The 15,561-nt window shown below is 33.2% G+C and overlaps 2 protein-coding genes across 2 annotated transcripts in view; both read right to left on the bottom strand.

Annotated features, from left to right (window-relative positions):
• Positions 1-14,401, bottom strand: part of LOC135215921 (fibrillin-2-like) — a 21,570-nt gene extending 7,169 nt beyond the window's left edge. Inside the window, exons 1-3 of the mRNA XM_064250876.1 lie at positions 14,360-14,401; positions 13,548-13,656; positions 9,596-9,706 (exon numbers count right to left, since the gene is read on the bottom strand). Of these exons, the coding sequence (XP_064106946.1) occupies positions 9,596-9,706; positions 13,548-13,656; positions 14,360-14,401 (262 nt within the window). The remainder of the gene's footprint in view (positions 1-9,595; positions 9,707-13,547; positions 13,657-14,359) is intronic.
• Positions 14,352-15,561, bottom strand: part of LOC135215920 (uncharacterized) — a 101,188-nt gene continuing 99,978 nt past the window's right edge. Inside the window, exon 5 of the mRNA XM_064250875.1 lies at positions 14,352-14,443. Coding sequence (XP_064106945.1) covers positions 14,405-14,443 — 39 coding nt within the window. The 3' untranslated portion in view covers positions 14,352-14,404. The remainder of the gene's footprint in view (positions 14,444-15,561) is intronic.

Raw genomic sequence — 15,561 nt, 5'->3', positions numbered from 1 at the left:
TTATTCAATAACTCTGCCTTTTACCAAGTTCTGGAGTTCACCAGGTTACCTCTATTGTCCTCTATGCTTGTGTTCTCGTCATACTCTAGATTTTTAGCGTACTCCTTTAGCTTTTTTAGGTCTTGTTGACGGTGGTCAAATCTCATTAATATCTTCTTTTTTTTATGTTGAACATTAATTTGAAATGAGAAAATTTTATGGTAGATTTTGCCTAGATTTGCACCTTCTGAAACGTCAGATACTAGGTTATCTTCTGTTGATAGGACGATGTCTAGTATGTTGTTTCCTCCAGTAAGTTTGTCAACCCCATGGTGGATGAATCAATTTCTTACAAAATCTAAGTCTCTTTCCTTCTACGTATGATGCGGAGGTCATCGTGTATTGAAATATCCCATACAGCTCCTCATCAGACATTTGTGGTTAGTGGGGGAGTTGGGGGGGTGGTGGTCTGTGCACTAGTATTATAGTTATCTTCTTCCCTAGCCTGTTTCTATTAATGCCAATCACTTCTTGCATGGTTGTAATTTTCCACTCTATTGGACTAAGGTGGTCCCTAACACATAACAAAACGCCTCTACCATTTTTATTGAGTATCTTTTTTGAACAATTGACATCCAGTTATCTGATACTCTCCTACGAGAGTGGGTGGGTTGTGGGGGAGAGAGAGAGACAGAAGGACAGAGAGAAAGAGAGAGTAGGGGCGGAAGAGAGAGAGAGAGAGAAGTGACTGGGCCTAGAGGGCCACATTTGCAGTAATCATTTACAAGCGAGCCAGTTATGTTCCAGCAGTCTAACCATAATTACCACATGTAATACGGTAACCCGGTTAATGATTTGCTAGTGTAAGCTTAAATGTAATTAATCACATTATCTATTTGAAGTAGGCACGGGTTTTTAATCAGCTATTCCACTTTTGATTTGCACTGCGAATTTCTTCGTAAATAAATTACGTTAATGTAATGTGACTGGTTTTGCAAGGTGACCTTCCTTTGTTTCAGTAATTGAAGGGTTTCAAGGTAAGTCCACAGCGCTCATTTTCCCATTAATGTTATATAGAGTCGGTCATTAGGCACCTAAGGCGCTCAGCAACGTAACTCTAATTACATTGCAAACCCCGACTCCATATGTAAATATATGTATATGTATATGTATATGTGTATATATATATATAATATATATATATATAGATATATATATATATATATATATATATATGACTGGTAAAAATGTTCTGTAACAACAGAATTCCATCTAATAAAAGGAGCCCATAAAAAACACCAAAATATATAGAAAAAAGTACTATATTTCAGAGACTGCTGTCTCCCTCTTCAGGTAGATGAATGAGAAAAGTTTACAGAAAAGGTGAACTCGGCTATTTTCAACCATATAAATGAACATAACCATAGAATAAACTGGAATTTGTCACGTGTAATTTATAGCAGCAACTGCCGGTACAAGAGTCAAATGATGGAATCGGCCTTAATAAAAGAAAGGCAGGTAATGAACATCTCAAGAGGAGCATGGATTTCGGACACGATCGACAACGTCTTCATTCAACCAACCTTAAGAAGATTAAAGGAAGATTATCAGCGGGGGTGACTTAAAATGGCTTGTTTGTGGATGGACCTCTTGGTATAAACAAATACCGCACCTTTTCTGTAAACTTTTCTCATTCATCTACCTGAAGAGGATACAGCAGTTCCTCTGAAATATGGTACTTTTTTCTCTATATTTTGTGTTTTAGGGCTCCTTTTTATTAGATATCTATATATCCTATATATATATATATATATATATATATATATATATATATATATATATATATATATATACATATATATATATATATCGTTATATATATTATATATATATAACATATAGATATATGTTTGAGTATATATATGTATATATGTATATATATATATATATATAATATTATATATATATATATATATATATCGATATGTATATATTATATATATATATATATATATATATATATATTTTTTTTAAATTTTTATATACAGATATAAATTGTGCAGAAATTATCCTGTAATACACAAGACCTCTACAACGCACCCAAACTATCCTCCTATGTCATGTTTACTTTTACAATAAATTCTAATCCAGATGTAGGAAGAAAAACGAGCAGTCACATTTTTGTTGAACGACATCGAGTTAGGGAAGACGAGGAGGAGGAGGAGGAGGAGGAGGAGGAGGAGGAGGAGGAGGAGGAGGAGGAGCCCAGCACTTGTCCTCCGCCATCTTCCTCCCAACTGTGAAGTCTGGGGGCGTTTTGATTTCGAAAAGCGCTCAGCAAGATTAACAGAATCTGTTGCTGGCATCAACTTGGATTTGCGTATTCTTTCTTCATTGGTTAGCTATGTGTGAGTTGATTCTGGAAATTCAGTGTCACTCAAGGAATTTTGGAACACCCCGGAACAAATTCCTGAAACAAGATAGCAGACTTTTGTTTCCAATAAAAGACACAAAATTTGACTAAAATCTCCCTGGCAGCGAAAATGCTTGCCACGAAATCCTTCGTGTACTGGTGAACAGCTAGTCATTTCGTGCCTTGCTCTGAGAAAAGTGTACCACGTCAATTGAACTACATTAAGGAGAAGCAGGTTTCGCTTTATTCCTCATATATTTGTTTCGAATGATATGTCACATGTTCATCTTTGTACTTCATACATAAGACATTCAGTGTCGCACTCTCGGGGGGCAGAGACTTGACCGATCAAACCACGAGAAACACACTTCATTCAAGACCAGGACTTGCTTGGGTGTCCGCCGATGACTCCTCAATTACTTTGGCAAAGGAAATAGAAAGGTCTCGTGACGTTAATCACACTTTTATTTGAAGAACAAAGAGATGTTACAAGGAATTCAGGTATCTATCATCTTCCCCACAAAACACCAAGGTGGAACATTTTCAATATCAAATCATTTCTCTTCGGGAAATGAGCCATGGAAAGTTGACATCACTGGAAATCGCCCACTACGCCCCCCCCCCCCCCCCCCCCCCCCCCCCCCCCCCCCCCGCCCCTACGCTGTCGCATATGATGGCATTCATCTTGACGTTACAGTCAATATTTCCAACTACATAGGAGGTACTATTTGCCTTCGTCAGGGTCTCGCACTTATTGAACACGGAGAATGGCACACTGTGGATCCAGGCGATATCTGGAGTGAAATAAATGGATTAACCTCCTGTACTTTGCACTTTGCCAGCTCATTTGCCCCCTACTAGCATGTATGTAGTACCTACACTGGAGTAACTGAGCAGCCATTCAAAGGCGCCATGAATTTTTAGTACCAATATCAATTCTGGCCATGCCCTTATAGCAATGCAGGGTGTACGTACTGCTATTCATTTCAGGGAACGCGAGTCACTGTTTTTCTCAAATATCTTCCAAACTCATTATTTGATCGAAATGGTACTTTGACACAGTGTACGTACAAGACACCTCCACATGAATTTTGTTAATACAGTAGTGCTTTGTCAAAAGGTGTTAGTTGAGGCTCTTACTCTTGAATTACATGGCGTTGCCAAGCATTGCCGACCTGGTCTTTCGAACGTCCTTTATCCCCATCCCGTTCCTCCCTCCCTCCCTCTCCCTTCCCCTCCTCATCCATCCCTCAACCCACTTTCCTGGCCTCCCCATCCCTGCACCCCATTTCCTGGTTTTTGTAGAGTGTGTTCATTTAATTATTGTTTTTGTATTTTGATAAGTAATATAAATGGGAGTAGGAGGCTATAGAGCGCAGGACCTTCACCCTATTCACGTTTGACCTACAATCTACAACCCAGTACCTACCTCCTCCCTATATGCAAAAATGAACACTTCTCTCGTCTTAAATCCCGGGACCTCTGTAACGCGACCATATGGCCGGTATGGACGGATTACGTACAACAGCATGCAGTCCAAAAACAAATAATATTCTTCATCCGTTAAGCAATCGTAAATAAATGAACAAATGTTAAATTTTTTTATTTTATATGTATATATTTTGCATAGATAACGACCTCATTACTTAAACGAGTGTAGAAATTGTTGACTGGATAATGGTGAGGCTTACAAATAAATTCTTCTGTTAAAACAGGATACGTCTCAAGTATAAAGATCCCATTAAAACTCTACTGTGCATTTCAGGGCCGTGTCTAATAGGTTTTCGTTGATAAAATCTTACCAAAGCATCGGATATGGGTCGTATTTTGGAAATAACTATTTAAAGCCACGGCCTAATTGGCAAATATATATATATTATATATCTATATATATATATATATATATATATATATATATATATATATATATATATATATATATATATATATATATATATAATATATATATATATATATATATATATATATATATATATATATATATATATATATATATATTATTATATTATATATATATATATATATATATATATATATATATATATATATATACATATATATATATATATATACTATATATATATATATATATTATATATATATATATATATATATATTATATTACTATATATAGCACTATATATATATATATATATATATATATATATATATATATATATTAATATATATAGATCATCTATATATATATATCTATATATATCATATATAGATCTATTATTTATTATAGATACATATATATAGGTATATATATATATATATATATATATATTATATATATAATATATATATATTATATATATATATAAATATATATATATATATAAATATATATATATATATATATTATATATATATATATATATATAATCACATCAGGAAAACAACCATAAATAGAAAGAAGAGGTGTCCAATCAGACGAGATCACATCACCAGTCTGCAATTAAAATTCGCAGTTAAAATAAATTTACAAGTTATAATATAAATTAGATTATACTAAGAACGTTAAAATGGGGAATGAGGAGAAAACTACCTATTCTAGAAGAAAGAGGGAGATGAGTGACTAAAAACGGTAAGGTCTGCACAACGTAAACCTTGTGCCAGAGAGAGAGTTTAATCTAGGTGATAGGTTCTTGATAAACAATGGCTCAAGGATAGTTAGGTGAGTAGTTTGCTTTGTGGTGCCAATGATAGAGAAATGTTTCTTTTCAATGGGGATTTTACAATTCTTTGCATGTGCTCTTATATTATAGAACTCGGGATTAGAGATTTTGGAACCAGTTCTGTAACTTAATACCAAATGGCTGTAATGCCGGACTTGTAACAGTCTACGCGAAGAACCAACATGAATACCAAGACATCTTGGGCATTCGAATTTATATATAACAATGGACTTAATGAAATCCTGCAATTTATCCTAGTAATTAAAAACCCTGCATTTTTTTTGGAATCAAGGGAATGAGATTAAGATTAAAAAAACCAAATTCCTTTTCAATAATACATATTTTTTTTTACTTTCAAGCGTCAACTATCTGAATGAATAAAAGGGATGGGTTCGTGCATGGTCAGCTTAGGTACTTCGTTAGTAATAACCGGAGGAGAGATAGCATTAATCTTAAAGTGACGAAAATACGAGCTCAAAAATTTATTCCCGAGCCCAGTGAAGGTACTCTTTCTAAAAACACTTGTGTTGAAATGGTGGTAACGTCTAGTTATTTTTATATCCAAGAAGGCCAGGGTGTCATCCTTCTCATTTTCCAATGTAAATTTAATGTAAGGATGAGCCTCATTTACGTAATCTAAAAAAAAAAAAGCTGGCATTGCCACGGAAATTAAAGAAGCCATAGTATCGTCAACATATCTTCTAAAAAAAAACGGCTTAAAAGTTGCAGGACAATCATTCAGAAAGCTCTCCTCCAAATGTATCATAAGAAAAAAAAAAAATGGGCAAACAACGGCCCCCAAGGAGAACCCATGACAATCCCGTCTGCCTGCAGAAAGAGCTGCCCATTCATGTTTCTTGTTGTTTCTTATTGATAAAACGCGTCTACCTGACTGTCTGATTGGGATATATATATATATATATATATATATATATATATATATATATATATATATATATACATATCCCACCATGCCACGATTCAAAGGTATACTATCAAGTGATCAGACGTTAACTACTTACCTCCAGCGTTGGGCAAGAAAGCCTCACCGTAACCGTTGACTTCTGCTTCTGAGTTTATATCACCCTCGTAGAGCGAAATTTGGAAGCACATCGCCCTCCCTTCATCGTAGGTCATATTCCCAGAGAGGAGCTTGCCACATCTGTCGTTCACAGGCAGGTAAGTCAGGCCTGGCCCGCATCGGTCTGAAAATGAGTTTGGGAAATACTGAGCGTCGCTACATATCTGCTCCGAAGTACCAGATATAAATTGATAGCCACTGTCAAATATCTTTCCCAATATAAGTATTAATTATAACTAGTAAATACCCAATACAAATTCAAATTTTGCACACACACACACACGCATATATATATATAATTATTATATTATATATATTATTTATATATATATATAGACACTCACTTGTACAGGTGTAACTTCCTGGGACGTTGGTGCAATATTCATTGCTTAGACAAGCATTGTTGCTTGAGTCACATTCATTAATATCTGAAAGTGGGAAGATATGTAAGAAAAGTCATCTTCAAGTAATTAGAAGAGAAAATGAAGCAGCCGCTCACACACACAAGTTCAAATTTTCCTAAAACAATTGACAAACTACAAACAAGCTCTTTGTTGATATTTTATCCTCTCGTTACGTGTATCTTCGAACTGATAAAATTCTTGTTTCGTGAACTGTCAGTCTTTCGATAAATTTCCACTGAATGGCGTCGGGAGAGTTGCTGCAGAAGGATAAATGTGTTCTGCGGCTTATTACTTGGGAGTGCCAGGATGTGCTAGGTACCTCTCCTCTGTTCAGAACCCTCGAAACAGAAGTTATATGTTCACAAATCTGGTTTCTTAGTTTTTAAATTATCCGAAAAAACACACAGGCATATTGCAGGGTAAATCATATATATATATATATATATATATATATATATATATATATATATATATATATATATATATATTACAGTGACAAGGACAGTGTTAATGTATGGGGCAGAAACATGGGCTTTAAGAAGAAAAGAGGAAGTAAAGCTTGAGAGAACAGAGATGAGAATGATGAGGAGGATTAAGGGAATATCGCTGCTTGAGAGATTGGAAAATGACGAGATAAGAAGGGCAGGAAGGCTTAGTAGAGATGACACAGGTGGTAAGAGTGTCACGATTGAGATGGAATGGGCATCTGTTGAGGATGGAGTGAAGAGGCCTTGGGAAGAGGAGCCCGTTAGAGGGAGAAGATTGAGAGAGAGACAGAGAATTAGATAAACCATTCAAAATACTGGAAAGATAAGGTATAAGTAGCATTAGTGAACAACCCTCACCTCCATGGTCATTTGTGTATAGTGTCACAGTGTCATGGCACAATCCACAAGGGAACCAGTCTTAAGAAGCAGTGCGTGCAGTAATCCCTCAAAAACCCTAACGAAGGATATAACACCCTGTACATAGGTACAAACTCTCCTCGTAGGACACTACTCCCCTTCAGTAACTTAGAAGACGATTCCCAAAATAACAGGTTTTCTACAATCTAGTTCTTAGGGATTCATAATTGACCTGTCTCAAAGAGTAAAATCTACCTTTCACTGGTTCCGCCCATTGGAACAAACTTCCGCACAAACCTTCCGTTCAGAACACACCCATTAGAGACTTCCATTGCGGGGAAATTCCGTGACGTCCCCAGGGTCAATGTTCAAGGTCACCTGAGTTGCTTAGATCTTGCTAGCGAAGAATGTTTCTCTTGTCTTTGTGAGAGCATGTGATGGCGACTAACGTTTGGAAGAATGTAACATCAACAAAGATGTTTCGACACACTCGCTTGTCCGATCTCCTGATCTGAGATTCTGCTATCATTTTCACAGGACAGCCAAATAGTTTGCTACCTCAGTCTATGCACCTGCATAATTATAAAATATCTTCCCTATACTTAACAAGTGCTCGGCCCCACCTACCATGGTTGACCTCGTTCAAGCATAGTTCATCTAAAATACAAAAAAATAACACGGGCTGGGCCCAATAAAAGAATAAAATAAAATAAATCCAAGAGTAGAAGGCTGTTTGTCTTTTGGGCAGCTAATGTTTATCATATTCCCAATAATCAGAACTTCCATCATCATTAAGTTCAGTTCTTTCCAATATATTCTTCATTTCCTGAATTTCGACGATTTTAATCTCCTGGAAGGCCTGTGGTTGCACAAACCCCTGTTGAGTGTGGTGCTTGTGAATCCTTAGTGTAGAAAAAGACACCACAAAACGAAATATGGGGACTGTAAACGTGCCACCTATCATCATCCAACAAGGAAGGCCCTTTTCTGTCCTCTCGAGGAGACCTGGAGGCTTGTAAATAATAGGTAGACAGCTCCCCATCATTAGACTGCATCCATCATGGCTCATAGAGACCACTCTGTGAAGGATCAACTCTACAACTAACAATCCGTCACTGCAAAACATAACTATCACAAAACAGCTTGTAAGAGTTGTCTCCAAAACCCAACAGCTACCAACTGAAAAATTGCGCATCTAACACTAACAAAAGAAAACCAGCATGCTAAAACCAGATATACTAAAAAACTTATTAACAAACTTCTACCTAACAAAAAACAAAGGGCTGAACTCACCAAACAATTCCCAAACCCTAAAAAGACACTTGTGAGATTTAATCTCACAGAGTCATAAGTAACCAGTAATATACAGCATATATCACAAAAGAAATCAAGTATCCCCTGAATAAAAAAACTACATCACATTTAGAAAAAAGTAGCCACTTCTAAATCATAATAAAAACCCAAACTAGTCAATTACAATCCAATATCAAACGTTCTCTCTAAGAAAAAAAAATATATATATGTGTGTGTATATATATATATATATATATATATATATATATATATATATATATATATATATATATATATATATATATATATATATATATATATATATATATATATATATATCCAATGGAGCACGAAGGAACACATACTTGAGAATATCCTTAAATCCTTGGTAGAAAGGTAAGTGAAACAGGGACCTGGACCAAGTACTTTCGTAGAACTCTACATTTTCAAATTCACACTGAATATAAAAGGAGTTGACAGGCCTTTATATACAAAAAGAAGGGGCGGGGTTACAATTTATTAATCTGGGTCGCGTGTTCTTTAAGCAAAAGAGATAAGGAAGGAGAATCAAAATAATCCTGGATGGAGACTTAAATTCCTTGTTGACGTGGCTTTGATGAAGATGGAATCCAAAAGTCTCCCTTTTCGGTGATCTTTGACCTTGCAGATTGTCGAGGAATTATCCCAGTTAATGGCATGGCCTGTCTTAAGACAGAGGAAGCCATATTTTTCCAGAAGTATTTTGTCATATTTCATGACACACCTTCTCAATCCCCAAATGGGGACTAGCCTACCAAGCTCACAATGAACAATCCCGCGGATTGTAGGAAAGAGTGTTTAGGATCTCAGTAAAAAAGTAAGATTAAAACGACACTTACCAACACAATTCCCGTTGACTTTTTCGTACCCATCATTGCAGACGCATTCGTAACTGCCGGGTGTGGTCTGGCAGTGGGAGTTTGAACCACACGGATTGCTGTCACATTTATCTGGCAAAATAAGAACATCATGTAAATACCAAACCAAGACACAGAGAGAGAGAGAGAGAGAGAGAGAGAGAGAGAGAGAGAGAGAGAGAGAGAGAGACAGGGATGATGTTGGCGGTGTCCATGGTCCTCATATGTTAATGTGTGTATGCTTAGAATTAATGAAAAGAACAATTGTGTAAATGATAAATTTATATATGTGTATGTATATAGTATATATATATATAATATATATATATTATATATATATACATATATATATATATATATACATATATATATATATACATATATATATACATATATATATATATATACATATATATATATATACATATATATATATATCCATATATATATATATACATATATATAAATATATATATATATATATATATATATATATATATATATATATATATATATATATAAATATATATATATATATGTATATATATATATATATATATATATATATATATATGTAGATATATATATATATATATATATATATATCTATATATACTATACATGTATATATGTATATACGGGGATACAATCCACAATGAAGTAAAATCCTCTTGTAGTTCAAAATACATATTTCTTGTACAGGATTTAAAGCTTTCGACCATCAACTGTGGTCTTGTTCACTAAAATGTGATATGTCACCTCAAGGAACTAACAAGTAAGAGCACAAACATTTGAAAAAACAACGGTTAGGTAACAAGCTAGTTCATATTATGAATGATCAGGCGGTTGAGCCCTCGTTCTTTCCAGAATTCGTCTTGATCTTCGTGGGGGAATGTTTCTATTGTCAACTGCTTGTTCTCTGCTGGTTGGGTGGTTTGTTGGAGAAATGACCTGAGTGGAGTAAACAGGAGAGGAAGCAGCATCGTTATTGGCACATATATTTCTAAAGTTTGAAATTTTCCCTTTCCTACATATCTCTTCACAAATAGCTGTATTTTCTGTAATACCAGTATTTCCTGCAAAGGTCTCGTTTAATTAAATTAACGCCCCTTCTACTACTGCATGTAACGACGGGACTTTGAGACGAGTAGTAGAAGGGGCGTTAATTTCATTAAACGAGACCTTTGCAGGAAATACAGGTATTACAGAAAATACAGCTATTTGTGAAGAGATATGTAGAAAAGGGAAAATTTCAAACTTTAGAAATATATGTGCCAATAACGATGCTGCTTCCTCTCCTGTTTACTCCACTCAGGTCATTTCTCCAACAAACCACCCAACCAGCAGAGAACAAGCAGTTGACAATAGAAACATTCCCCCACGAAGATCAAGACGAATTCTGGAAAGAACGAGGGCTCAACCGCCTGATCATTCATAATATGAACTAGCTTGTTACCTAACCGTTGTTTTTTCAAATGTTTGTGCTCTTACTTGTTAGTTCCTTGAGGTGACATATCACATTTTAGTGAACATAGTTGATGGTCGAAAGCTTTAAATACTGTACAAGAAATATATATTTTAAACTACAACAGGATTTTACTTCATTGTGGATTGTATCCCCATTTACTTAGAGGCATGACATAGTACCTGGCCTTCTGCATAATTGTATACTACATAACTATATATATATATATATGCATATATATATTATATATTTATATATTGTTATGTATATAATGTAATAAATTATATTCATATTTATATGTGCATAATATATGAGACATATGTATATAATATTACATATTTATTATGTATATATATTATAATATATATATGTATATTATTCATACTTTATATTAAATTGAATATTTGGGGTTTTAATAAATATATAATAATATACATATAGTATATATTAATTCATATTATATTATTGTATATGTATATTATATATATATATATTAATTATAATTATATATATATAATATATTATCATATTATATATATTAATATCTTATATATGTATATTATATGTATATTTATATAATATATATTAATGCAATATAATATAATAATATAATTATATATATTATATATAATATAATATATATATATATATATAATATATATTCAATAATATGTATATTAATTATTATAATATATATGTATATATATATTATATTATATATTATATATAATATATATATATATAATTTATATATAAATATTATATAATCATATATATATATATTAATATTATTCATATATATTATATTATATATATAATGATATATATATGTAACTATTAATATATATATTATATATATATATATTCTATTATTACTATATATAATTATAAATATATATATATATATATTATAATTCAATATATATATTATATACGTTTATAATATATACGTAACGTATATATATAATATATATATTATAATATATATATATATATAAATAAATATAATAATATTATATATAACTACTACTATATAATTATAATATATGTAACATGGGGGGATTGCTCCCCGCCCCATTATTCATAAGGTAAAGCGTGGACACGAAACGGAAGGCAGACGCACACACCCCATTACTCATAACCTTTCTCTCTCTCTCTCTCTCGGCAATCCTCTCTCTCTCTCTCCACCTCTTTCTCTCCATTCTAACAGGTAATGAAATGAGAGAGTTGCGTCATAACATTAACGTTTATTAACACTAATAATAAATCAACCAATGAAGTAATCCAGTCTTACAGACTAACTCAAAAACAGCAATGTCTAGTCACCCAAAAAAGTCTACACCCCTCTGGGAATTCTTTGTCCCCCGGCATTCCAGATCCGTCTGTTTCAAAGATACAGAACACATCCCGGTAAGTACACACAAGTTTAAAGACAAAGTTAATAAAATGGAACATCTTACAAGATATCAAACAAGCCATCCCTTTGGCTAAAGCACTTCAACACTTACCCAAACAACCAGACACTAAACACTATTAAAAAAATAAAAAACTCCCCTCCCCCGGCGAACGCCACGGCATCTTTGCCTGTGACTTGAAGCCCTCTTGTCAAAATCCTTCCATAGGCTTGGGTATGACACTTTTAACAGAAGAGGCGCACACGCACATACGAACACACAGTTCGATAGCGCCTCACGATTCTAGCTGCATCCAGTTTCACAAAGGCACTTTGAGAAGAGTTCATAAACTGTCGTGCATTGACTTTTCGAACTAAGCATTTTTATCTCACGCCATCCCCAGAAACTCATTGATCAGCTACTCTCGGGTCGTTACCTCTACACTGTTCTCCACATTCCATAGGTCACAGGGAACACATGGATAATATATTATTAATCAAAAACCCTAGGCCTTACATATATATATATATATATATATATATATATATATATATATATATATATATATATATATTTATATGTATATATACCTATATATATATATATATATATATATATATATATATATATATATATATATATATATATATACATATATATATATATATATATATATATATATTATATATATATATATATATATATATATATATATATATAGTATATATATATATATATATATATATATATATATATAGTATGTATATATCTTTAAGGTACCAACAATAGTCTATAATATTAAATAATTGGGTTGATAACCTTAGCTCTTGCTGGTTAGAGACAGATGCAAAATGCTGGATTCTACGAAGATGCTGAAGTGAAAAAACAAACAAGACAATTTACCGGCACACAATTGGGGTCAGTGATGCGCTTTGAAGATCATGAGTTTCATGTATGAAGTGTGCCTGCCTCTTGTGTGCCAATCGGTGAGTGTGTGTGTTCATGATGAACAGAAAATGACATATAGTCAAGTGGCAAAAGTTGCAAATGGAGAATTACTGAATTTGCTTGATACTGTGTGGAACACACCACAGAAGAGGTGCTGGAAGAGGTGTTGCAGTTCCGTCGGACAAGGTAATGAGAAACTTTGAAAAGTTAACATTTGAAGTGACAATTACTTGAGTCTAGAGAAAGGGGAGTCAGGTGTGACACACATTCTTTATTGACGAACTTTAGTGTTTTATGGTGTCATAATTATGGTCTCTTTATTTCAGATGGATTCGAAGTCACCTATGGGTTTTTCTCTGACTGATTTTGACTATTAATAAACTATGAATGTTTGGACACTTAGGGGAAAAGGGCGTACTTACTTAAATATGATTTTGAGAGGAATATGATAGTTTAATGTTTCTTTTTGAGTCAAGTTTAATCAATTTTATTCCACTTTCATGTTAGCTAATTTTGGAAAATAAAAAGTATATATTTTTAACCGCAGAGTTTACCTTAGCCTAGTTTGAAACCGATTTTCAGCCAACTCTAGAGATGGCATTCAACAGAACAGTGGTAGGTTACGTTACCAGTTATATGTTTTTTTTTTTCATTTTGTTTAAACGAGTGTCATTTGACCTCGTTTGAGATTTTCCCTGTTAGATATATTTATATATATATAATATCTATATATATATATATATATATATATATATATATATATATATATATATATATATATATATATATATATATATATATATATATGTATATATATATATATATATATATATATATACTATATATGTATATATTATATATATATATATATATATATATATATATATATATATATATATATATATATTATCTATTATATACGATGAAACAGACACTCACTTGTACAGGTGTAACTCCCTGGGACGTTGGTGCAATATTCATTGCTTAGACAAGCATTGTTGCCTGAGTCACATTCATTAATATCTGAAAGTGGGAAAATGTGTAAGAAAAGTCATCTTCAAGTAATTAGAGGAGAAAATGAAGCAGTCGCTCACACACACAAGTTCAAATTTTCCCAAAACAATTGACAAACTGCAAACAAGCTCTTTGTTGTTATTTTATCCTCTCGTTACGTGTCTCTTCAAACTCTTGTTTCGTGGACTGTCAGTCTTTCGATAAATTTCGGTAGTGCCAGGATGTGCTAGATACCTATCCTCTGTTCAGAGCCCTCGAAAAAGAAGTTATATATTCACAAATCAGGTTTTTAGTTTTTGGATTATCCGAATAAACACGCAGGCATATATATTGCAGAGTACAATAATTTTTCAGTGTTGATATACATACAAACACACACACACACACACACACACACACACACACATATATATATATATATATATATATATATATATATATATATATATAAAGATAATGCCACGAAGGAAAAATAAACGAAGGAGGTCTGCAAGATCTTTCGACTTTAAAAGTCCTTTACTGAGCAGATATCTGCTCAGTAAAGGGACTTTTAAAGTCGAAAGATCTTGCAGACCTCCTTCGTCTATTTTTCTTTCGTGGCATTTATCTTTATTTATGGATTTATCACGTTCCTAACTTTCGTGATTCAGTTATACCTACATTATATATATATATATATGTATATAGTATATATATATAATATATATATATATATATATATATTACCTGCACCACATTTTGTTGAAGGGTTCAACGGACTTTGTCTCGAACAGATTGGAATGCGTAGCAACACAGCCTCGAGTGTTATGGGAAACTTTAAGGTATCAGCAAATACTTTGGGTCTTCGAACGAAAAAGCCAAACATTATCTAACTTCAGAGACGAGAGCGCGGGTGCGCATTTGACCCAGCTGTAGTCGTGATTGTGACGTCAGAAGAATGCGGTTGTGTATGTCTGTTTGTGTGTCAAACAGGGTGTGTTCATGGAAGGACCTAGAACAATTTATTGTGCTCATGCACACAAACATCAGAACTGTGAGAAGACTAGCGTGCGTGCGTTCATACACCCATCATGGCGCGTGAAAACAAAATACATTTCTATAGTGGGTCAGGAAATGGGGGCATTAGA

Source organism: Macrobrachium nipponense, chromosome 5, assembly GCF_015104395.2.
Source record: "Macrobrachium nipponense isolate FS-2020 chromosome 5, ASM1510439v2, whole genome shotgun sequence".
Classification (NCBI taxonomy): domain Eukaryota; kingdom Metazoa; phylum Arthropoda; class Malacostraca; order Decapoda; family Palaemonidae; genus Macrobrachium; species Macrobrachium nipponense.
Note: the sequence above shows the minus strand (reverse complement) of the source record. Positions and strands in the feature narration are given on the sequence as shown.